We start from the raw sequence: 25,450 nt of genomic DNA, 5'->3' as shown, positions 1-25,450 counted from the left end.
GGTACTGCAGTGCTACGCAGCAGCATCCCCTTGCCTTTTCAAGTTAGCAGAAACAGTTATCAGTCATATTGTACTGTCTGCTGCTTTGCAAGTTGGCAATGACGGTTACCAGTCTGCTGCTGTCATGAGTGCTTCTGGCTGACCTCGGTGAGGTCGGGCCGGGGGCGCATGGACAAAAATGGAAATGACTCCCCAGGTCATTCCCTTCTTTAAGTTTTGTCTAATGAGAGTCAGTCCTGCTAGAATATCAGGCAAGCCGACTAAAGACCAGAGAGGCAAACAGCCACTCCAGGTCAGAGCCCCAGACATCCCTCAGAATGATGAGCTGCGTGCTGTTCTAGGGGGTGCCCCTGCACAACACCACCCGTTGCTTCCCTTCTCCCCTACCCCTCCTGGCTACCGTGGCAGTTATCCCCCATTTGTGTGATGAAGTAATAAAGAATGCATAAATAAGAAAAAACGCTGACTTTATTGCCTCTGGGAGCAGAGAGAAAAGTGGGGAGAGAGGGAAGGCAGCCTCCAGCTGCTATGATATTTCAGCAGGACTGAATCTCCATTAGACATCAAAGAGGGGAGGGGAGGGCAGCCTCCAGCTGCTATGATATTCCAGGCAGGACTGAATTCCAGGAGACAAGCTTAAAGAAGAGAATGACCGGGAGTCATTCCCATTTTGCCCAGGCGCCCCAGTCGACCTCACTGAGGCCAGCCAGGAGCACTTACGGGATGATGATGTCGGATACCAGTCCTATTGTATCATCTCGATCAGGAAGGGAATGCTGCTGTGTAGCGCTGCAGCATCATGTCTTCCAGCGGCATCCAGTAGACATACGGTGATGTTGAAAAAAGGCGAGAAATGATTTTTTTCCCTTTTCTTTCACAGGGGGAGGGAGAGGGGCTGACGACATATACCCTGAACCACCCGTGACAATGTTTCTGATCCTTCAGGCTTTGGGAGCTCAGCCAAGAATGCAAATGGTTTTCGGAGAGTGCGGAAATTGTGGGATCGCTAGAGTCCTCAGTCCCCCCTCCCTCTCTCCGTGAGCATCTGTTTGATTCTTTGACTTTCCGTTATGCTTGTCTCAGCTCCTTAAGTTTCACGCAGCACTGGGTTGAGTCCTGTTGTGGCCTCTGTCCATCATGGCGTTGGAGATTTTTTCAAATGCTTTGGCATTTCGTCTTTTGGAACAGAGTTCTGATAGAACAGATTCATCTCCCCATACAGAGATCAGCTTCAGTATCTCTCATACGGTCCATGCTGGAGCTCTTTTTTGATTCTGGGACTGCATGGTCACTTGTGCTGATTGGCACTCCGCGCTAGGCAAACATGGAATGAAATTCAAAAGTTCACGGGTCTTTTCCTGTCTACCTCACTAGTGCATCCGAGTTCAGATTGCTGTCCAGAGCAGTCACAGTGGTGCACTGTGGGATAGCGCCCGGAGGCCAATACCGTTGAATTGCAGCCACGCTAACCGTAATCCGACATGGCAATACCAATTTCAGCGCTACTCCCCTCGTCAGGGAGGAGTACAGATATCAGTATTAAGAGCCCTTTATATCGATATAAAGGGCTTCATTGTGTGGATGGGTGCAGGGTTAATGTGTTTTAACGCTGCTAAATTCGATATAAACTCATAATGTAGACCAGGCCTCGCATCACCATTAACATGCACTCTGTGAAGAAAGTCAAACATCATGTCTTTGACAGTGTAAAACCCTTGGTCTGTTTAGACACAATATTTACCTGTCCAAATAAACATGTACATCTTCTCCCCCACCAGATCATAACTGCCACATTTTTTAAATGAAACCAAGCATGCTGTCAAAAACCTGTGCAGCAGTGGGTGATGCTAATTGGTTGGAATAGTGATACGCCAAAGGCGTATCTGATACGTGGAGTAGTACAAAAGCTAAGGACTGCTGCTTACGCTTCACCCATATACCTTGAGGTCTGGATTCCCTGTGATGTAATCCAAGCGTTTTCCAAGTACTTGTGATTCATAGAAATATAAGAATTGCCAGAACAGATCAGAATCATGATCCAGCTAGTCCAATATCCTGTCTCTGACAGTGGCCAGCACCAGCAGCTTCCGAGGAAGTTGGAAAAAACTGCACAGTAGGTAGATGTGGGTTAATCTGTGCCTGTAAAGGTCTCATTCTAATCCCAAATAATTAGTTTGTCTTAAACTTTGAGGCATAAGGTTTAATATCCTTTCCAATCTACTTTTTTCATATAGGTTATAATAACTGGCTATTCTTGTTATGCATATAAATACCAAATCCTCTTTAGGGGGGAGGGATAGCTCAGTGGTTTGAGCATTGGCCTACTAAACACAGGGTTGTGAGTTCAGTCCTTGAGGGAGCCATTTAGGGAACTGGGGTAAAAATCTCTCTGGGGATTGGTCCTACTCTGAGCAGATGGTTGAACTCCATGACATCCTGAGGTCCCTTCCAACCGTGATATTCTATGATTATATTATAAACATCACATTTATACATTATCAGTTTATTATTATAAATATTATAAAATTCTCTCTTTGAATCTTGCTAAATTCTTGGCCTCAATGATCTCCATGGTCAATGAGTTCTATGGTCAAATTGTGCACTATCTGAAAAAGTATCTCCTTTGAACAGTTTCACATTTGGCACCTTTTGGTTTCATTAAACATCGTCTTGTTCTTCTGGTACAAGCCAGGGAGAACAAAAGCTCCCAATCTACTTTTCACTGTTTTCTGTACTTTCATCATGTCCCGGCTTTTTATCATTTCCCTGTTGGAAAATTGTTTTGCGAGTCACTCAATGTAAAATCCCTCTAGGGACACTGTTTGCTTTTTCTCTAAGTTTGTTGTTGTTGTGAAAATAAATAGTTTTAAATGTTTTACTTAAACGTCTGTTTTCAGGATGGGCACACTTACAGATTTTGACTGTTCAGAAACAGGATGCTGTCTTAAGATTCCCGATAGATATCGAGTATTTTATCAACACGCATCAGGGTACATAAAAATCGGACATTTAAAAAAAAAATCAAAACATTGTTTTTATTTCAACCAGATAATCATTATCTAGTAAATAAGAAATGTCATTCACCTTTCTCTAACAAAAAGTGAAAGAACAAAAATCAAGACCCTGAATAAATGTACATTAAATTATAAAATTGTTTAAATAAATGTGTATAGATATAGTATATCTTTCTGGTTAGCAAATTAGTACCAAATTATACCAACCAGTGAGAATCTTATCTTTTAGGAAAGTAACTAAAAAATGTAGAACAAGAATTAAAATTGATAATTTAAATCAGAGTTTCCTGCTTGCTGATTTTAAATACTGATTAAATTTGATGTAAATAGTTTTGATTTGAATTAGTTATCTTTGACACTGATATTAGAAGGCTCCAAAGTAGGCCAGTATAAATGTTTTATTAATATTCAGCAATCCATGAGTTATCTTCCAGAAATCTGTCATTTCTATTCTTCATTGTGTATTTGATACTTGTGTATATCCTTTTACCTGCACTTAGGTTTATAGCTGCCCCCACCAGCTGCAAGCCATAGAAGCTGCAAGCCATAGAAAAATAGTGGTGAAGAATATCAGACCTTTTGATTTTGCCACTAATCTACCACCCCACAGTGACCTGCAGCAGTAGTACTTTTTATTACTGAAAATCCTAACACCTGAAGTTCACACAGGGACACAACTACCCTTTATCTTTATATAGAAATCCTGATTGTGACCACAGGATTTCCACATAATGAAGAGGAGGAAAAAGTGGCCCTGGTTTAGCAAAGCTAGTGATACATCCTGCAATCATACTATAAAAATAATTAGACCTATAAAACCAAACATATAATACTGTGTGTTTTACTTAGCATTCAGAAGAAAATTTCTGAATCAAAATTTCCAAACACTTCAGAGTAATTTTAAGGCACAGAAAAAAATAAATACACAAATATAAGTTAAAAGCAAACACCAGTTAGACAGGACTTTGAAACAGTCTCTCTTTGCCCGCATGTATAAACTAATCAGAATAAGGGAAAACTTGTTTTTTCAAAAAATTCCTTGCTTTTTCAGTTCAGAAACAAATAATCTTAAACACAGAACATATCACATCTCTAAAATTGTACCCTATTTAGAGGATAGCTTGACAATTACTGACTTCCGTTCTGTCGGTCCCTTCTGGCCTGAAACTCTCCTACTCTGACAGTATGGACAATTTTGCCAACTTGTACATGTTTCTTGATTGAAAATTTAAAACTACTGGGGAGATCTTAGATTCCACCATTTACAATGGCAGTTTTTAAATATAAACCATGAAAAACATCCCTCCTCAACCTTCACAATTTAGAAGTGTATGATCAGTCACATTCACAGCATTTAACTGAAAAGACACATAAGTAGATGCTGGAAAAGAATAAAGATTCTACAGACACACATGTTTGGGAGGAGGTCGTGGTAGGGGTAGAGAGGACATCCAAGAGACAATAGTGTCTCTATGGTGGAGACAGGGAAAAGCAGAGAAATAGAGGAGATGGGATTAAAATATTGGGAATACTTATAAATAAATTAGAAAAATTAGAAGAATGCAAAAGGTCACAGGTAAAGTAGGAAAGAGAGAAAAGACGGGAAAAGGAAGGCTAAAGTGAAAAGAAGTAATAGGGGAGGAGATAGAGTGAAAGTAAATGAATAATAGAAGGAATGGCTGAAGAGACTATCCCCCAGCAAAATGTTATGGAAGTGGTATGTTTTATAGTCCAAACCAACCAACCAAAATACGTTTTGATATTCTCTAGCAGGATATTGTTTTCCTTTAACAAAGCTAGTTCTCCTTCGATTGCCTGCTCATGTCGATTCCATTCTAGGTGTGTGTGCGCCCATGAGCACAGTCATGGCTGCGGTTCCCCCTTGAGTGCCGCGCTTGTGAGTTGGTATATCAGGCACTGCCAACCCTACGCCCTCTCAGTTCCTTCTTACTGCCTCTGGTCGGAAAAAGCGTTAGCAGTTCTTTCAATCCATTGTTCCGTCTCCTTTGTAGTTAGTTGTTAGGTGCTTAGTTTGACCATTAAGTTAAGTGTTAATAATAGTTTTAGTAGTTAGAGTTCTGGCTGGGACTTTGGAGCAGTGCATGTCCCATTCCCCAGGCTTTAAGCCATGTTCATTGTGTACCTGTCCGATGCCCATTAGTGACCCCACAATAGCTGTTTGAAGTGCCTAGGGGAATCGCACAGAAAAGACAAGTGCAAGATCTGCAAAAACTTTCTCCCTCGAGCGCAAAAGGAGCGTGATCTCCGCATGAGGGCCCTCCTCATGAAGGCTGCACTTTGTCCTGCCTTGGAGCTCACTCGATCGAACTTCAACCTAGTACTTGATCGTCGGCACAGGAACCCGCCTGGCACCGTTCCCCCTTGCCAGTGCCCAAGAAGCAGCTGAAGCCCAAATGCCCATTGGCGCTGCAGGACAATGAGACTTCAGGCAGAGGACCTGTGCTAGGCCACATGCCCACCCCGGAGCTACACGCGAGTACCGCTGTGGTCAGACCCCCTAGCCCAGCTTGGGATCCGACTCCCAGGAGCGGCAGGGGGCCCCAGCCCCTTGTAGGGCCACCTGTCCCCGAGGTGGCCCTGGCAGCCAAAGACCAAGTAGGCCGGCTGGCACTGAAGACACCAGGCCAGGCGATGGACCCATTTAAGGCCCAGACCTCTAAGGGTAAGCCTGTTATGGGACCTCACTCTAAAACAACAGAGAGTTCCCGGTCCCTGGACTGCAGGCGTCAATCCCCCTCACCACAGCCTAGGTCCCGGCGCCACAGCTTTGGTCTCTGGTTAGAAGACCCAGGGCCTGGGTTGTCCAAATCACGATGCCATTCCCTGTACCCACAGTAATGCCATGCCTCCCATCAGAGATCACCATAGTGCAGAGCCCCATCACCTAGGCAGTCCCCTCAGTGTCAATCCCCCTTGGGGCGGGATCATTCCCAGTCACAGCACCAGTCTTCAACTCCCCAGTACTGCTCTTCGGGCTGGCACCATTCCTCATCCCTTCCTTACCAGTCACCGACAGACTTGGGTATCTATGGCTCCGCCCTGGTTGCCAGAAGGGCACTGGTCTGAGTTGGAGGGAGAGTTCAGCCCCTCACCTACAAGAGGCGAATCGCCGACAGCCCACAAGACCAGCATGGCCCCAGCAGTGGTGGCAGCAGGGACAGTGGCCCTCCCAGTGGCACTACTGAAGCCTCTGGAATGTACCCATCATGCCAGTCCCATATTCCCACCATTCCTCTCAGGCCACATCAGACAAACTGCCTCCGGCCCAGCCGACTCCAGTATCAAAGCACAGTACTGAGTCCGATGCAGGTACGGTGCGGCGGGCCCCGATGCCCACGGAGCCATCCTCGGACAGGCAAGGGAAAGCCTCCCCCACGATACGGTCATCTTCTTTGTCTCCGGACGAGGCAGTGGCGGACCCCTCACATGCGAGCAGCCCTCCCTAACGACTTCAAAGAGCACCAGGCACTGCTGAAAAGGGTGCTGATAACCTGAACTTGGAGGTCAAGGAGCTAGCGGAGGAGTCTGATGACCTCTTCAATGTCATGCCTCCACTCTGGCCCGGATCACATTGCCTGTCCAACCAGGAGTCCTGAAAAGTGCTAAGTCTGTGTGGCAGACCCCCTCTTCCATTCTGTCTACCTCCAAGAAAGCTGAAAAGAAATATTATGTCCTGGCAAAGGGATTTGACTATCAGTACACCTACTCTCCAGTAGGGTCTCTGGTAGTGTCTGCCATCAACAAAAGGGACAGACAGGGACAGGCCAGTGACACACCCAAAATAAAGACTCCAAGAGACTGGATTTACTTGGCAGAAAAATTTATTCAACAGATAGCCTGCAATTTTGGGTGTCTCACCATCAGACCCTGCTAGGCAGGTGCAACTTCAACTTGTGGGACTCCATCAGCAAGTTCAAGGAGGGTCTTCCACAGAACCGAGTCCAGTGGTTTGCCACCTTGGTGGAAGAAGGTAAAGCAGTGGCCCTCCAAATGGTCTGGGATGCTACAGACTCGGCAGCCGGAGTGGTTGCCTCTGCGGTGGTCATGAGGCGCAGCTCCTGGTTACGATCCTCCGGGCTATCCCAGAAGATACAGACTACCCTCCACAATCTCCTGTTCAAGGGAGCAGGGCTCTTCTTGGAGCTGACCGATGCACGGCTCCACAGCCTTAAAGACTCCTGTGCCACTCTCTGGTCCTTGGGCCTGCATACTTTGGTTCGTAGGGTCTCTGAGATTCAGGTATTTACCTCGGAACTGCCCTATATGGTCTTTTACAAGGACAACGTCCAACTGCGTCCACACCCAGCCTTTCTGCCCAAAGTGGTCTCCCAGTTTCATATGGGCCAGGATGTTTATCTGCCCATGTTTTTTCCAAAGGCGCATAAGTCAGAGGAGCCCCCATAAAACAAAGAACCCCAAGCTGAAGAGTGCAGCGACATGGGATTTCTACCCAAGGAACCATCTTAGGCTCCAATGACTTGGCTAACAGCAAGAAAAATACAACTCTTAAACCTTTCATTAAAGCAAATCAGTAATCTTCCATTGAGCAAACAGAGAAAGAGTGAATGAAAGATGAGCTTGATAGGGAGTAATGTTTCTGATGGACAGAGAGTTGATTGTAAGAATAATATTCATGTATAACATGTTGGAGCCCATGTTGTGCTGCACTCTGTACTCAAGCTATGTACCACAACTCACTAGGGAGCCATTTTAAATGCCCTGCTAGAACATGCAGCACCCATGAGAGGGCCCCTGGGACCTCCATTGGAAGGGGTTCACCCAGTAGTTTAGAGGTTTACCTGAGCTTTCAAGAGAATTCCCACCTTGCCAGATAGCTTATTTTCCTTACTCACTTAGCCCAGAGTTGTGGATGTGCGGCTCATTCCCAAGCCATGTAACTATCCTTGACCTTAACTGCATATGTTATCACCACCTGCCAGTTGGCCTCTCCTAGTGTGCAGCTCCTGCTGTTGTCATGGTTCTGTCATGTACTGCACATGTAGCTGCCAGCGTTTACTTTTTTGTGTAGCAATAACCACAGAGACAAAGGAAAAGGGCACATCATCACAGCACAATGTGGTTGCCAGTCATCCTGCAGAGAGAAATTAAATTGAGGACCCGGCAGCAAGGGATGCACGGGGTTGGGTTATAGGTGAGAGGTAACTGCAGGTTTCATAAGCATAACTGGGACATGACTTTGGAATGGGGGCATTTCCAGAAGACCCATGTAAATAGCCACCTTTTTGGAGCAGGGATGGGGAGGGTAAGACTGTCTTTAACAACCCAGCATTGGTTTAGAGTTTACTTTTGCGATGGATCTAGTGCACAAAGAGAGCAGCTGTCTTTGATGTGTTTGAAAAAAACAGTTTGAGAAGTTATAAGCAGATGATTTATTCCTGAGAGCAAGCTCATTTCTGCTTATTGTGCTTTCTTAATTTATGACCCAAGTTTTTTAAAATATGTCAAAGAACTAAACCCACAGCAAGTTTGAAGCTTAAAAAACAAACCTATGTTTGAATTACTGGCATGCAGAGAATCTTTACTTTTGTTAATAGAGATGTGTATTACAACCATTCGCGCCATTAAAATGGATCAACTGATTTTGTTTGAACTTTCCTCCCGAAATAGGTCTGAGAGTTGGGAATTTCAGGCCAAAGGGAGCCATTTTGAAAGCTGAGAGAGAGAAAACAAGGGTCTTACATGGAATGACTTTTCATTTATGTTCTTGAGGGCTGTGATGTCATTTATGCTAGCAGCATTTATTCAAAGAAACCAGGAAGTCTGCATCTCAAATTTCTCAGCATTATAAGCAGGTTCTTTCAAATGTTGTAGAAATCCAGTACTAATTATTTGTACTTTTAAACTGTTTTATACTTGTATCATCTTTGAATCTTTCAAACATTTTAAAAGACTTTGCAATCTTCTGTTAACATAGAAGAAACCAATTGAACCTATTTAGATCCATCACTGACATATGAATTGTCTGCCCCAGTAAAATTTGAGTATTTTTATTATGTGAAAATATAATTTATCCGATGGTGTCTGAAGTTCATGGTTAGCTGTGACAAGTTGGTGGCTTTCCTGGCAGGATGCGTAAACTTGCTTAGGTGTTTCTACAACCCTTGAAAGTTTTGGATGAAACATATAGACACCTCTATTATCTGATAGCTTAATGCTATAGAACCTGCAGAACAGCTTTTAAATATAGATGAATAAGGCTACTTTAAATCTATGCACTGAAAATATAAAATGTTATCAGAACAATTAATATTAAATAATAGGTGGATTACCAGTTGAAGATGTGGCCGGAGGTCTCAGGCAGGGCTATGTGAGTACTTCCATATGGATGTCCTCAAACAATGAATCTTGTGGCTGTATTAACCTCACTTTCAGCTGAAGGGGAAAACTTATGTAGCTGTGTCTGAGATACATTTCACTCCAGCGTGGTTCTCAGTCTCTCAAGTGTGCTTTCCATCACTGTTGTTTCATGATCTACAAAGGAGTTTGTTTGCATTTTAAGGAAATTTCCTCCATTTTATTATTCCAATATAGACCAACTAGAATAACAAGAACCCAATCTGGTGAAAACATTTCCATTTAAATGCATGTTTTCTTCCTGCCATGTGTTTGTATATGCATGTGTACATAGATATAACTAAACACACTGTATATATGATAGTCATGAGTTGTAATACAGATGTTCTCTGTTCAGAATTTTTTTTCCAAGATTTGTGCATATTACAGCTATCAAGATTACATTCCACCATGATGTACTGTTCTGAGGCACAAAGAATATTATGGCTGATATATGGGCAGAGAAAATAACATTGCCATTCTCATCAGTTCACAATATTTTCCCAGCATCTTTTTTCTATTTTTCTGGAACCTCTTAAAGTAGTTTCCCTCTTTCAGTCTTAAGCAACTCATGTTCCCTGCTGGCTAATTATTTATTTTAAGGTATTTGTCTTTTTTAATAGCACTGTGTGAAAGTGTCTAATACAGTCCAAAAACCTCTAGTACTATATTGACTAATTTTCGTGTTATGGAGTCCTGAATAAACAAGTGCAGTCAGTTAATAATTAGGTTTTTCATGCTTTAATTTCCCCCTTTAGTTTAAAGTAGTAGGACCTTATTACATGTTAGTCTCAGCAGACATGTTCAGGAGTTACTATTAGCAGTTACTACTATTGCTATCAATTTTATTTCTATGAACAAGACTTCGGCAGACTCATTATTTATATTCACTGTGATTGGTTGAAATCTAGGAACTGTACGTACGGGTGCGTATAGTTTATACAATTGTATATTCTGTATTTATGCACATGTTGAAATATTATCTTTTTTGTGTTCCTTTCAACACAGAGTAATAAAATCAGAGCATGTTACTGTGTTAGAAAAGGTTTCAGTATTACCATAAAAATCATCCGCCAAACCTGTTAACTCTGCCTTTTTGATAACTTACTGTTCTCATTTTTTCCACAGGTTCTATAACATCAATGTTTGTCAGGCTCCCTTGTGGTGGTGTTGGAGTAAGTATTTTCTTTAATGAGTAAATAATGCCCTGTTTGTTCTCTGAGTCCCAATGGTAACAAAAAATGTTGCCTTGTTTTCTTCCGAGCAGATAATTACTACCAGATGTTATCCATAAACAAGGTCCTTCTGGGGTGTGGGATTGCAGTGACAGCCTCACATGTGTTGCTTCAAAAGCAGTGCGAGAGTTTTAACTATTTTGAACAATGAAATCTATTATGCATACTGTCTCTGGTTATTTAGCAGAGAAACCTCATTTCCCAAGCAGTGAAGTTTAATGGTTTAGATTACTACATTTTTAAATAACTATCAACAATGTGCTGCAAATATAGAGAAAGAAAGATGTACTTTCTATGTCACTCAGACTGTGTAGGTAGCTTCATGTGTCTTGTTTGTGCTTCAGAGCTGCCTCCATCATAGTACAGGTAGAAAATATTTTATTAAAACAATGGTAGTTGAAGGATAATATCTGGGATGTTGGTATAAGCAGTAGTTTGTTGTATTTGTTTCTGGGCTACGTGACTGTTCTGGAGTAAAATGTCTTGCAGGTTGCACAGCAGAAGAGAATTGTAGTTTTAGCATCTGGCATCCTTCAGTGTGGAGTCTAGGACAATCGTGTCTGAATTATGAAAGAAGTGACTAAAATTTCCATCCATTATGAACAGCTAAATATCAGTTTTCAGCAGTCAAAACTGCATATGAATAAAGGGATTTTTTCCTGCTCCCATAATGTTAACAGATAGATACAGTGAGATGAAACTCTAAAGCCTAAAGTTCTTTCAAGTCAATATTTTTGCTGTAAAGATTTTGCATAGAATGACAATACAGAAAATAATCTGGAAGAAAAGAGACAGGAAAAGGCATTGTGTTTGAAACCTCACATTGGTAGTTCTTATACATAATTATAGCTCGTGAGGTTGAATCTGGAGGTCTGGATTCTGTTATGGAAATGAAACAAAATTGTTTTCTTCCTGAGTCTTTGCAAAATTGCTCCTTTGAAAATTATCCTGTCAAAAAAAAATAATCTGCATTTATTCATACCATCATCACCGCCATCAAGCACTCCTAGAGATATTTTATTTTGTATTGTAAATATACTACAGTCTCCTAATTCATGGCAAATTTTTGGCTACACTTGAAAAGGTTTGGATTTACTCTGCCCTGCAGCCAGGCATGCCATTCAAAGCAAAAATTATCATTTGCAAATGGAAAATGAATGGTAACTAGCAGAGACAGCAACTGGGCTGAACACAGAAGGAATTAAGTTCTGAAACAAAAACAAAAAAAAACCCATGATGTTAGTACTGCTTACACATTATCTACAGAACAGTTTGCAGTATTTGTACTCGTGTAGTTAACATCCTGATGCCAGTTTTCTCAGAGTATCTTTACATATCTGTTTACTATTTCAGACATACTGATAGTACCATAGCATGTAGAGATTGCCCAAGATACATATATTTGCTTCAGTAGTTATCTATCAATATCAAGCTGACATCTAAGATTTTTCCTAAAAATATGCCTTAAACAAATCCCTTTCTGAGATAATCAGCCTATTGTTTGGGTAGTTTTGCCACTTCCTTTCTTCATACAGAAAAATATGTTCACCTTTTCTCCGGTTTGAATTCCTTTTAGATCAGTGGTTCTCAAACTTTTATTTTGGTGACCCCTTTCACACAGAAAACCTTTGAGGGCGATTCTCACCCCCCTTATAAGTTAAAATATTTTAAAATATTTAATACTGTTATAAATACTGGAGGCGAAGTGGGGTTAGCGGGTGGAGGCTGACTGCTTACAACCCCTCACATAATAATCTTGTGACCCCCCTGAGGGATCACGAGCCACAGTTTGAGAACCACTGATTGCATAGAAGTGTGGGATTTGCCCCTCCACCCAGCATTGTCATGTAGGTTTTTTTCATTTTGACTTTTAAAAAAAATAAAATATCTTAGATCCAGTTTATATTGTCCTCCACTACAGATGTAGAATAGAGCCTCACTGCAACAATGCTAAGGCTTCTATGCTTCAGCATTGGCTAGTATGGCTCAGTTAGGCAGCACTCATAAGGCCTCTCTTCAGAAATCATGTGTTGACATGGACAGACGTGAAGAATCTAGTGAAATATCAACCAATGTCATTTCCACTGTTTGTGAGTAAAGATAATTGGGGAGGTTGTGGTGAGGCAAGTGTGGTATAGGCCTCAGGTTCTCTGTACCCGTGTCAGTCTGGTTTCAGGCTTGGGTCTGAAACTGCTCTGGTTAGTGTCTTTCTGGTGATGGATGAAGATCAAGTGCACAATACCAGACAATTGCTTGACTGCCCCAAGGCCTCTGTCATTCTTCCTTTCCTGAGGCTGTTAGGAAGGTTTGTATGGAGGAATGCATTTCACGGCCTTCAGTGTGGTGATGACACCAAGCTTTATCTCTATCTTTTCTGACTTCACCAGGACAATTGAGTAACTGGCTTAGATCAGGATTTGAATGACAACTAGTTGTCTGAGATTCAACCCACACAAGACTCTGATAATGGTGGCAGAAAATTTGGGAGAAGAAATGGCAGTGGCCTTGATTAAGAAAGTGCGCCCAGTCTTTGTAATGTAGGTTCACAATTTGGGGGTTGTGTTATATTCCTTGTTGCTCCAGAATGCCCAGTAATGGCCAAAAGTGCTTGGATAAATCTTCCCTTTTGGTGTGGTTCTGTGCCTTTGTCACCTTGAGGTTAGGCTACTGGAGTGACCGTACATGAGGCTACACAATGAGCCCCCCCAAGGAACTTACCCTATTGCAGAAAAATGTGTCCAGCTTCTTTTAAAGAGGTGTTTTCCACACAGAGAGCACATCGCAACACTGGTGGTTTGTACTGGGGAGGAGCTGTTGATTTGTTTCCAAGTGGGGTTTAAGGAAATGCAGTTTTGGAATCTTCTTCCTCCATTGGTCCATTAGTCTGAGGATGAAAGGTTTAATTCTTCAGTGTCCTCATCTCTGATGTCATTCTAAATAAACAATTTGTAAATAATTTTATTACTTCTTAAATAACCTATAGATTAGTAATTTTACTACTTTTAATAGGTTTTACTAGTTTAGAGTAAATTCAGATTACAGGGTTATCCCCCTTTCCTGTACCCCGCTCAGGTACTGGACTGTGCTCAGAACTCTAGACTTCAAGCTCGTACACCTGGGAGATCCAGATCCATGGCTGCACCACAGCACATTTTCACTCTTCTAGATCCAGAATCTGCCCCCCTCCATCAGGACCCTCCATCTCCAGAGAACACATCTTCTCCGAGAGACTCACTTATAGTACAGAGCGTATAGTACACAGCTGCCCCTATCCCCCATATACAATGTGCACGTCTCCGATGGTACTGCCACTAAAGCCTAAATCAGCCTTGGGGGATTCACAACTGTCGGAGGAGCCACCTCTCCCTTACACTCTTATCTTTTTCCCAGGAGACCTGCACAACCCTGGGAGCAACCACCGCGTCACCTAGCCCAGAGCCATTGGTATCCCATGTCATAGGGATCTCCATTATCACCCATCGATCCCTCCTACTGGCCATTTGAGGGGCGCTGGGGGCAGTACCCCCCTTCAGAGTCTGTCCGCTCCACCAGGGAGTCACCACCTGGTTCCCCTCTGAGGTAACCATTGAACTTGCCCCCAGACCCAATGTCAGAGGAGGAGTGCTATGCTCCAGTTGCAGCAATTCCACCAGAACCAGCTATACTACCATCTTCATTGCAGGACGAAGCGGTGATCCCACCAGAAGAAATTCAGGACTCCCAAAACAAGCTTTTGGACATCCTCCACACCTCAGGTGTACAAGAGTAGCCTTGCCTCTCAACAAGGCCATACTGAAGTCAGCTAAGACAGTGTGGCACCCCTCCACACACACCTCTATGCTTCCACCCCCAGAGGGGTGAAGAGAGGCTATTATGTGCCAGCTAAGGTCTCTGAATTTTTATTCTCGCAGCCAGCTCCCAACTCAGTGGTGGTTCAGGCTGCTTCAGAAAGGTTCAAGCAGCAACATCCTAGATCTACACCTGCAGATAAACAAAGGACACTTAGATCTACAGGAGAGGAAGTTTTCTCATCCTCCATGGTACAGCTGAGGATAGCCAATTATTGCTATTGGCTAAATATGATTCCCAGAACTATGCTAAATTTGAGAAATTCGCCAACAGCCTCTCACAAAACAATCATACCCATTTCCAAAACTCTCATTGAGGAAGGTAAATTAATAGCCAGAACTGCCCTCCAATCTGCAGTCAATGCATCCTGTACTTCCTTTAGACCCGTGGCTACAGCCATTGTTATGTAAAGTGACTGTCTTGGCTTTATGCCTTAGGGTTACCCAGGGAGTCTTCAGAACACTGAGGACCTCCCCTGCAATGAATCTCACCTCTTCAAACAAAAGACGGATGTGTCACTACACACCCTAAAGGCTAGGGCTAGGGCTTTGATTGCGGAGCATCTGCACACTTGCACCTATGATGAAGTTTCATTGCCTGTCAACAACACTGCTGTACAGGTCTCAACACTTATACTGTCAGAGACCCTACAAACCACCATGCAAAAAGCAGAAGATTCAAAGGCCCCACTTCCTCGTGCCTGCATCAGCTTCTATCTCAATCCCAACCACTCACCAGAAGATATTTTTGACACGAGCCCAACAGCCACGAACCACTGAGCCCAGCACCTCGCAATCCCACTACTCCATTCAGGGATCAACTATCACTTTTTTTATTTTTTGGGGGGGGGGGACAGTTGGTGTGCATTGCTAATGGACAAGCAGGTGCTGAAAGTCATCCGCTATGCTATTCAATTGAGTTTGTAATGCAACCTCCTTCAAAAAACTGTCCCACTTCAGGGACCACGCTAATAATAATAATATCCTCACTCAAGAGTTGAACTCCTTACTGCAGCGAAGACCAATAGAGTGCATTCCTCCACAATATCAGGGAACAAGTTTTTTACTTGACCTACATCCTAATACACAAGAAGAAAGGTGAGTGGAGACCAGTCATCAACCACCATCACCCCAACCACTTCTTTTGAAACTCAAATTTCTCATGGTCACTTTGGCAGCAATAATTCCATTGTTAGAAAAAGGCATGTGGTTCACAGCTCTCGATATGAAAGATGCTTACTTTCATGTCAGTATTCATCTGCCCAGAGATATTGTCTCAGATTTATGGTGGAATTCGACCATTTCCAATACAGAATATTATCCTTTGAGATAGCTACCACCCCCAGAGTCTTTAACAAGGTGTTTTCAGGAGTGGCAGTTCATGTCAGACATTATGGCCTCCTTGTTTTTCAATATCTCAATGACTGGCTCCTCGCTGCCAGGTTCCCACCAAGAGGCCTCTGCATTGACCTCTGTAATAGTCCATCTCCTCTCCTCACAGTGTAAACATCGAAAAGTCCATCCTCACCTCCACGCAGTCTTTGGATTTCATCTGGGCAACCTTCCACTCACAGTTCCCACCAAGGGTACTGTCTTTCCTCCTATGGTGGACAGATCCTTTGGTAGGAGTTCCCTTTGTCCCCTCTTCTCCAGACAAAACCATTGTTACCAAACATCCCTAATAGGCTGGTGAGCTCATATAGACAACCACATGACAAGGGACTTGGACATCTCAAGAGTTCAGAATGCACATCAATGTCATTGAGCAGTAAGACGGCATGCAAGTTTTTTCTTCCATTCATCCACTCTTGCTATGTCCAGATAATGTCAGACAGCAGTACCACCATATTCTACATCAACAAGCAAGGGGGAGCGAAGTCTGCCTTCCTATGCACAGAAGCAGTCAATCTCTGGAACTGGTGCCTCACCAATCAGATCACTCTATCTGCAGCCTACTTCTGGGGAAGCAGAAGTGCTTGCAAACTCCCGTAGCAGACACTTTGCAATCGACCACAAGTGGGAACTCCATAACAGGGTGCTACACAACATTTCCTTGCAATGAGGAACCCGACCAGAGATCTGTTTACTTCTCAGACCAACAATAAGTGCACCTTGTACTGCTCCAGAGGAGCCCTAAATTATCACCCCCAGTGCAATGCTGTCTTTCACTTCTGGTCAGACCAGCTCAAATATGCTTTCCCTCCACTTCCACTCCTATCATGGTTGTGCTGCACAAGATCCAACAAGACAGGGTGACGGTCATCCTGATCAGCCCCTTCTGGCCCATACAGTTCTGGTTCCCCAACCTCCTGTTCATATTGTCTCGTCCACCGATTCCCATCCTGACATTTCCTGATCTCCTGATCCAGTGCAATGGCAAGATCAGACACCCTAATCCACAACCCCTCCACCACAGGACATGGTATTTTGATTTAGAATGAGCATTGTCTTTAGAATAATTATGCTCCTCAGCCATGTGGAGCATCCTTTCTAATAGCAGAGAAGACCCTAACAGAGAATGTTACCTGGCTAAATGGAAATCTTTTCCTGGACATGCTAAGAGGCATTATACCAGAAGCCACAGACATTTCCCTCATTTTAGACTATATTCTGTCTTTAAAGGCATCTGGGTCTCTTCCTCAGCTCTCTGAGAGTCCATCTAGTGGTGATTAGCACATCTCATCCTTCTACTGAGGGCTACTTCATTTTAAGAAGCCCACTAACCAACCAAGTCTGGAAAGGCCTCATATGTACCTTCCGACCTCCCCAAAAGATCATACCCCAGTGGGACCTGAATCTTGTTCTCGCAGCACTAACAAGGCCCCCCTTTGAGCCTTTAGCTACTTGCTCCATGTCTCTTCTCTCCATGAAGGTTGTCTTCCTTGTAACCATCACTTCAGCAAGGTAAGTCAGTGAACTCGGAGCAAGGATGGCGGACCCTGAATTCACTGTGTTCCTCAAAGATAGTTTCCTTACACCTGCACCCCAAATTTATCCCTAAAGCAATTTTGGAGTTTCACCTTAATCCATTCCCTTACCTGTATTCTTCCCAAAACCACACACATCCGTGGAAGAACATAGACTCCATCCTTCGATGTGCAATGGACCTTGACCCTTTACTTGCAGAGAACAAGACCAATCAGGAAGTCCCAGAGACTATTTATTATGATAGCAGAGTGAGTCCGGGGTCATGTCATCTCTACCCAGAGAATTTCTAACTGGATATCCTGCTGCATTAAACTCTTTCAGCTCTTGAACTTCCATCCCCATACAGGAATATGAGCTCACTCTTCTAGAGCTCAAGTAACAACCATGGCATCTCTTCGGGATGTACCCCTCCTAGACATCTGTAAAGCTGTTTATATGGAGTTCCAGCTACACATTTTCAGGCTTGGCTGCTGATGCCTCCTTTGGAATCGCGGTCCTCCACTTAGTCCTACTGTCCTCATCTTCACACCCTCCTCCTACTTGGGTACTGCTTGGCAATCACCCACAGTGGAATACAATAGGGATCATCATGTGAAGAAGAGCAGGTTACTTATCTGTAACTGGAGGCTCTTTGAGATGTCGTGCCTATTTGTATTCCACTACCCGCTCTCCTTCACTTCAGATCTTTCTGATCCATGGTGAAGAAGGAACTGAAGATGTGATTGGTCCACCTTGCCTTTTATTGCCTCAGTCAGAAGCACATGGCAAGCATGGACTAACAGACATTATTTTCAAAATTCTCCAACTCTGGGCACACAGTGGAATACAGATAGGGACCACTCATATTGAAGAACCTCCAGTTACAGGTAAGTAGCTCCTCTTTTTCTCCAATGATAAATGCAACACAATGGAATAGCTTTGATAATTTGTGAGGTACTTGGGAGGGGGCATTAGCTTGGTTGTGTTTTAATAAATAGTTGTTCTCTATATGATTCTTCAGTTCTAGCTAGTGAATAGATGCTTTGGACCTGGACTAATTTAACATTTGTATTCAATGCTACTTATACCTAAATGTCTGATTTGATGCAGCCACATTCCTTTCTGCATGCTCATCTTTGATAAACTGCACTGGGGAACAGAAGTAGAGTACACTTCTTCTTACATCCTGTCCCATCCCATTTCCCCATGTCAACCAAGCGCAAGCTTCCAGCCTCCTGAAAGCTTATGCCTTTGGTTCACCTTCCCCAACTTCATGACCTACCTTCCGATTGTTGCCCAACATGTTGGGCCGTAGCATTACGGTTTTGGCAGCAGAACACGGTAAGCATGTTTCTGAAAAGAAAGCAGAGCGCTGTTGGAACTTATTTATTGTAATGGGGTGAGACTGTTGTTATAACATTCAAAAAGATGTTAGTTCCAGTAAAGATTTTGTTTTTATTTTTTTTTTCCTCTGTCATTTTTACATAAAATCAGAGACATGACTGTCTCTTACTGTCAGATCATTCCCTTTTTCTTCACCAGAAGCCTGCTCTTTCCTTATCCTGTTGGGCTTGTGGTTAATGCTCACATTCTTGTGTCCCAGCCATATGCTAAGGATCACAGGCCCGCCAGGTGGGAGCAGTGGCTTCACAGTTGCTATAGAGAACAAACCAGATTTACATCAATAGTATTTCTTCATTTTATTGTTACAACATTTGTATAATGTTCATATTTCAATCAGCATCTTATTAATGGAAGTGACAAAAGGGAAAAACAGGAAGGAAGACGGAGAGCAAAAAGTGCAATTACAATCTGTCATCTTAACATTTTGGATCACTTCCAGAAAAGCAAGAATCCAGTATTCCAAAGCCAGCCAACTAGTGTAAAGTTGTCTCCCAATCCATCCAAACCCTCATCAACTTTTCTTATTAATTCAATTGTGTTGTAAGGAAAAGCTGTCCCAACGTCATAATTGACAAACACAAACCTCTTCCCTTCTGAAAACAGTCTGATCTTAGTAGGAAAAAAGCACAGAAGCAGTTATAGGAACAAATGTGAGCAGTGATTTAAGCAGTAATAATTTATTCCTGCTGATCTGAGTTGCTGTAGCAACGTCCATGGGTGTAGTATGGAACACTTCTACTTAGAGAGGACCTGTTACCTTTATGTCTCCATACTCTGCATTCATAAGTCTTTTCTTAATACCTTACTTAAATGTAAGTAACCATCAGAATGTTACTTAGTACAGAGTTAGACTTAGATTTTAGATAAGAGAATTTAAAAAGTCCCCTCACTGCTAGAGTGCCACCTCCTGATTGCTCTGGGGATTAGCTCTTCGCAGGTCTGACTCCCCTTTTTATCAGTTCCTCTCCCCATGAGGTGTCTCTTCCTTTGTGGCTCAGTTCTCCAGCTAGGTCACTGTGTGTGTCCATTTATGGGGTATCAAAGTCTTTCCATACCAACGGTCTCAGGCAGCCTTCTCATACACTGCCGTGATGGTTCCACTTCACGTGTGGCTGGTAGGGAAAGCCTGGACAGCCCACTACACCAGGTTCTAGTCCAGGAACCCTGTCTCTAGCAGTGGTGCCCTGCTCACTCCCAGACCATGTTGCGCTTTCCCTGGACTTCTTCCTACTTCTCAGCTCTACCTTCTGGCTTCCATCGCACCCCCACCCTGCTCCCGAGGGTTTACCAGCCCAATTTCTTCCTCCCAGGGAATAACTGCAGGCTCTGAGTCCTGGCACTGTAGTCCCAAATACACCTTCCTTCTCCCAGGGAGTGACTGCAGGCTACTTTTCCCTGCAGCCTCTTCTGCTACCAACTTCCTAGCTTTATACCAATCCCTCCTTTTCCTCCCCAACTGGACTCCATCTTCAGTCATTCGGTCCTTCCCCAAGTGCAGCCGTTCAGGTTAATAATCCTAATTTACTGGCTCTGCCATGTATGGGGTAAATACTCCATCACAGATGTACTATTTAAAATGGTTCCAGTGCTTCATGTGTATCATCTCTGTTTCAAAAAGTCTAATGAACTGTCATTACAAGATTTAATATTACTTTCTAAGATGTTTTGTTTTGTATCAGGTACAGCTTTATCTCTTATCAGTGCACATGTAAGGAATTTAGAGTGCATTCAGTTGTATTTATCATGCTTTGATTTTTTTTCTTTGAAAGAAAATTGTTTTAGTTCGATTGTAAGATCTCAGACTATGTAATTTCTTCAAAGCAGGAAGCGTTTTTACCTGCAGGTATATTTAGCACCTAGTGCAAGTCTCGGTCCTGACTGGTGCTGTAGACAGAACCACAAAACAGAGTAGATAAAAAGAACATAAGTTAGAAACAAATAATTGGCAATGTGATTTGAAGTCCTGACTAGCTGACACAATTGATTTAAGTGATGCATTGTGGGATTAAAGAATACGTGAAGTGAAGACAATTTACCAGCAGTGTGAATGGTGTCTACAGCTGCTATGGCCAGATATTCAGTGATGATAAGAGAAAATATATATAGAAAATAATTATAAAATCCTGAGTGGTATGGAGAAAGTGAATAAGGAAAAGTTATTTACTTGTTCCCATAATATAAGAACTAAGGGCCACCAAATGAAATTAATGGGCAGCAGATTTAAAACAAATAAAAGGAAGTTCTTCTTCACAACCCTACAAATCTCAGAGAAGTCGTAGACCAGGTTCCAGCTCTCAACCCACCGCCCCCTACCCACCCACTTCCATCCGACAGACTTTGGCCGCAGACCCATGGTCGGAGTATCAAACCGCACAGCAATCGAGGCCTCTCCGCCGGGCAATCAACCCTTGCGTCCGCCAAGTCATTGGACCCAAGTCCAATTTTGAAGGTGCGCCCCCGAGAGCAGACGTACCAATTCCCTCTCCGGATCCGCTCCAATTTCCAACCGCCTTTCCTCATTCCTCCCGGCGTGTCCCAGCAAATACGGATCTGTGGGTCCCTGCGTACAGTGGAACTGTGGTACCGTCTCTCAATTCTCTTCTCCGCCTCCCTCCTGCCCTCCCTCCTCCCCGTCCCTCTTCAGGGACCCCTCTCACGAGACTCCTCCTGCAGGAGGTCCACAGCTTTACGCATGCGAGCACATAGAAGGAGGTACCAGAGTGAGGCTAAAGGCAGGGGTCTATTCACAGTTATGTTCCTGATCCCCAAGGCGATAAGGACGGGCCTTTTGCGAGCCCATCCTAGGCCTTCATCAGGCAGCTGAACAGTGTGATCGAAGACAGTTTCAAGTTGTCATGGTGTGCCGGGCATCAATTCCCCTCGTCCCGGCGATGTGTACAGCGCGACTCTACGACATGAGGGACGCATGACTTACTAATTGCAATTTACCTCCACAGGAGGTATCTGTGCTTTCATGGATCCAAGCTCCATATCACGTTCACGCTCCTCTGCCTGTGTGCTTCGTCGAGCCCCTCGGGTCTTTCCGAAATGATGTGGCGGTTGGTCGCCGCGCCCTCCGCCGCTGCGTTCGGATTTACGTGCTCCTTACGCTCGACGCATGGGCTTATCAGTGGAAGCCTGAAATGCTGTCAAGTCCCCACATAAGGACACCATGAGAGAGCTATTGCACAAATGATCTGAGGCCGGAATTCGTCAATTCTGACAAGTCCCACACTGTGGGCACATGCCAAGCGATAGAATTCAGATCGGGGCCGAGTCTGGACTCCCATCCCTTGCAAGACAGCCAGCTTGCCCCGACCGAACCAGTTTACAAGCGCATAGTTCTCCTGCTCAAGAGCCTGCGATGGTCTTACGGCACTACTTCTGGCCCGTACTTGCCTGGCCCTCGTCTTGGGACCACGTGCCGCTGTGTACCTAGCGTGTGCCAAAGTTACGCCAGACTGTGAAGCGCCGTGCAAAGCCTGGCTCCTTTCGTCTACGCACGAACAGGACGCCTAGAACATGATGTATAACGATCCCACCAGAGGTCCTCAGGCTCCCGTCGACCTGTCGGAAGAAGTCACCGCCTATGGTGATGGTGCGGCCTGGCCGTCCACCTCCCCACCCGCCTCTGCTCAGTCCCATAAACAAACGGACGCATCTGGGTGGGGCGAGCACACCTGGGGCCGCTGGCGCACCCAGCACTTGGTCCACCCAAGCAGCTGACTCTTGTATCAATGTCAAGAGCTCAGGCAAGTACGCCTGCGTGCCCAAGCGTTCCTCAGCACCATACAGGGCTGTTGTGTTCGCAGTATTCACAGGACAGACACGCGACGCGCATATCATTATATCACAGCATGTGGGGGGGGGGTGTGCGCTGAGAGAGGGAAAGGCACAAGGTCATCTCCCCTGTGTCAGAAAGCGATCCACCTTGTGGGATAGGTGTAGCCCACTTCCATTAGACCTGGGTGGGCTCTCTTCCCCTGGGGTCGGTAACTACGCCTCGCAGATCCACTTGAGCAGGTCCTTCTCCTCACACTACGAATGCTCCATCCGAACCGGAAAGACGTCCTCTCATTCTAATCTTCCGAGGTATGGGGTGTTCCCAGATCGAGCTGTTTTGCGTCTCAGAATAAACAGAGAAAATGGCCGATGTGTTCTGGTCCCTACAAGCGTCGCCTCTTCCGAGGCCCCTGTCGGACACCTTCCAGAGTGCCAGTGGATCGAGTCGCCTTTGCTATGCCTTCCACCGTGCCCCTCGTCCACCGTGTATTGGCTTCGAGGTCCGCGGGACACATAGCCTCCTCATCTCCGAGTCACACCGGCTGTTGGCCGAGGACAGCACTGGTACCCCAGTTCCACATCACGCCTGCGAGCTGCGCCCTGTGACGGATCCCCGGTAAATTTGTCCTACCTGTCCGCGACCTTGTGACCTAGATCATGCTTGGAAATCACGCAGGGAGCTTTCGGCCAGGACTTCACCAGCAGGGCGTGAACTGCGAAGTCCGTCCCCTGACAGCATGGTTGCTGTGATCCCTAAGGCGAGCTGTTCAACCAGATGCGAGTGAGTATCTCCCTGCATGCACTGTGTGTCGTGCTGGCCGCAGGAAGCGCTCACCACGAGGTGTCGACATACCTACGCGAATGAAGCGCTTCTGCTACTGTGTGCCGATGCGCAGCATTGTCACTCCGCCATGCCTCTGTATCAGGTTCCCACCCTACATCGGATATTTGTGAAGTCTCTCAGGTGCGGGTTGCGTCTCTACGGACGGAGTCCCGAGCCTGCGCGTGTCAATGTACATTGCGTCATCAGCGGGCGAAGCCTGGCCATGATAGCATTTTCTTCATTCGTCAACTGATTGTCTATCCAGGTATTCTAGAAGGGCTTGTAGGAAGTAGATCCCTCTCAGGTCAAGGGTCACCCTGACCACCTACACTGGACCTTCACCTTGCTTCTAGAGAAGCTCATGGGGCCCCTTCTGACACCATTTGGGCACACATGATTCGCGCGTCCAACGTACGCTGTCTGGAGACAGGCCTTTGCCCGTACGTCTCCGGTATGTACCTCGCTACGGGCGTGTCTCAGAACTGGCCTACGCCAGTCTGACTTGTGGATCCTTCCTAGTATAGCGGTCTGTCAGTAAGGAGCAATTGGTACGCTGTGACGCTCGACCCCGGCATTCCTCTCCCCAAAGTCGTCTCTGCCTTCACGTGACACGCGAGGACTAGGTGCTTTTCTGCCAGTTCATTCCAAACGCCGCACTGCGCGGAGACGAAAACAACAGCTCCATACATAAGAGCGGTCCGGAGGGCTCTGTCGCTACATCTACGATCCGAGCAGCGATCAAGCCTTCCGTCTTCAGCCGCAGCTCTTTGTAGCTGGGTGGCGGAACAGATATGAGAGGCGGGAATCTCCTCTGAGCCACATGAGTGTCTGGGGTATCTCGGTACATCGATGACGGCTTCGTCTGACTTGGCTCAAGTCCGCCGGGCCATCTCAACGCCCCACGTCTACGCGGAGCTCAGCCTCGTCTGCTGCTTTCTTGGCGCATGTCCTGTGCGGCAAATCTGCGACAGTGCAGCACCTGGTCCTGGTCCACCAACCTTTTGCGACACTTACCACAGTTCAGCAATCTCGAACGATGCCCTTTGAGCTCAGCAGGTCATTCAAGCATTCCGCAATGTCTCTCTCCCGACCCCCACCCCGCCTAGGTAAGGCTTGGGAAACACCTAACTGGAATGATATGAGCAAAGGGCACTCGAAAGTAAAAGAACAGTAACTCCCTTTAACTGTTGTCTTACGAGACTGTGTTGCGTCCATATTCCATCAATCCAGTGCGCCGCCTCGTTCCCACTGGTGCGGGAGTAGCGGCAAGCACGCGAACTCGAGTAGAGGGTCGGGCCGGCAGGTTATATTAGGCGCCCATACCGGCGCCACTTCAGGGGTGACCTGCGGAGACGCCCACAGTGTGCTAGGGTAAAAGTTTCTCGCGACGAACGTGCACGGGGTGCGCGCACACCTAACTGAATGGATATGAGCAACACATTCGAAGACACAACGTTACAAAAGGTGGTAACCCGTCTGTTTTCTCATCTCCTGTAAAGTCTTCCAAGTGATGGGCTGCATGTCGTCCAGTAGACAACTCCTCTCATGGCCACTGCACACAGAGACATTACGATGAGGAGCAGGAGCGAGGAGACTCAAATATTATTCTGCTCAATAATGACTTCAAATCCAGAGAGCGTGGATTGGAGTCTAACAGCGAGCCCATACACCTAGACGAGCAGAACTCTAGAAGCTACACAGACGGCGTCAGACCCATCGGCCAACCCTAATAACACTTTGCCATGATATACCGAGTAAAGATATAAGCCTGTGAACAGCAAAGTAATCAGATCACATCAATGAAATGTATCACCGCACTTGCAGTAGTGGGCTTAATGCACCTTGCTGCATCAGGGCCTAATATGTCTGCAGATGGTCACTCTGCACAGCACGCGTGGGTGTCCGTTATGACAATCTTATTTCAGAGATTACAGTAAGGCAGACGCTGCAGACGGCAGCAGAGCCGCCCATGATAGGTTAAATTCTTTCTCTATTCTTGGAGAATGGGACAAAGCATCCCTGGGAAGCTTGTGGCCAAATGCACAAAGATTTTTGGGTTTG

General features: G+C 45.1%; 1 protein-coding gene across 10 annotated transcripts in view; it reads left to right on the top strand.

Annotated features, from left to right (window-relative positions):
- The window catches only part of HDAC4 (histone deacetylase 4), a 494,934-nt gene that overhangs the window by 397,967 nt on the left and 71,517 nt on the right, over nucleotides 1–25,450 (top strand). For all 10 annotated transcript variants that reach the window (XM_075069863.1, XM_075069860.1, XM_075069862.1 and 7 more), the window contains one exon: nucleotides 10,518–10,564. In XM_075069863.1, coding sequence (XP_074925964.1) covers nucleotides 10,518–10,564 — 47 coding nt within the window. The remainder of the gene's footprint in view (nucleotides 1–10,517; nucleotides 10,565–25,450) is intronic.

Source organism: Chelonoidis abingdonii, chromosome 10 (assembly GCF_003597395.2).
Source record: "Chelonoidis abingdonii isolate Lonesome George chromosome 10, CheloAbing_2.0, whole genome shotgun sequence".
In the NCBI taxonomy this organism is placed as follows: Eukaryota; Metazoa; Chordata; order Testudines; family Testudinidae; genus Chelonoidis; species Chelonoidis abingdonii.
The sequence above is the reverse complement of the archived record's forward strand: the minus strand, read 5'-3'. Positions and strand labels throughout refer to the sequence as shown.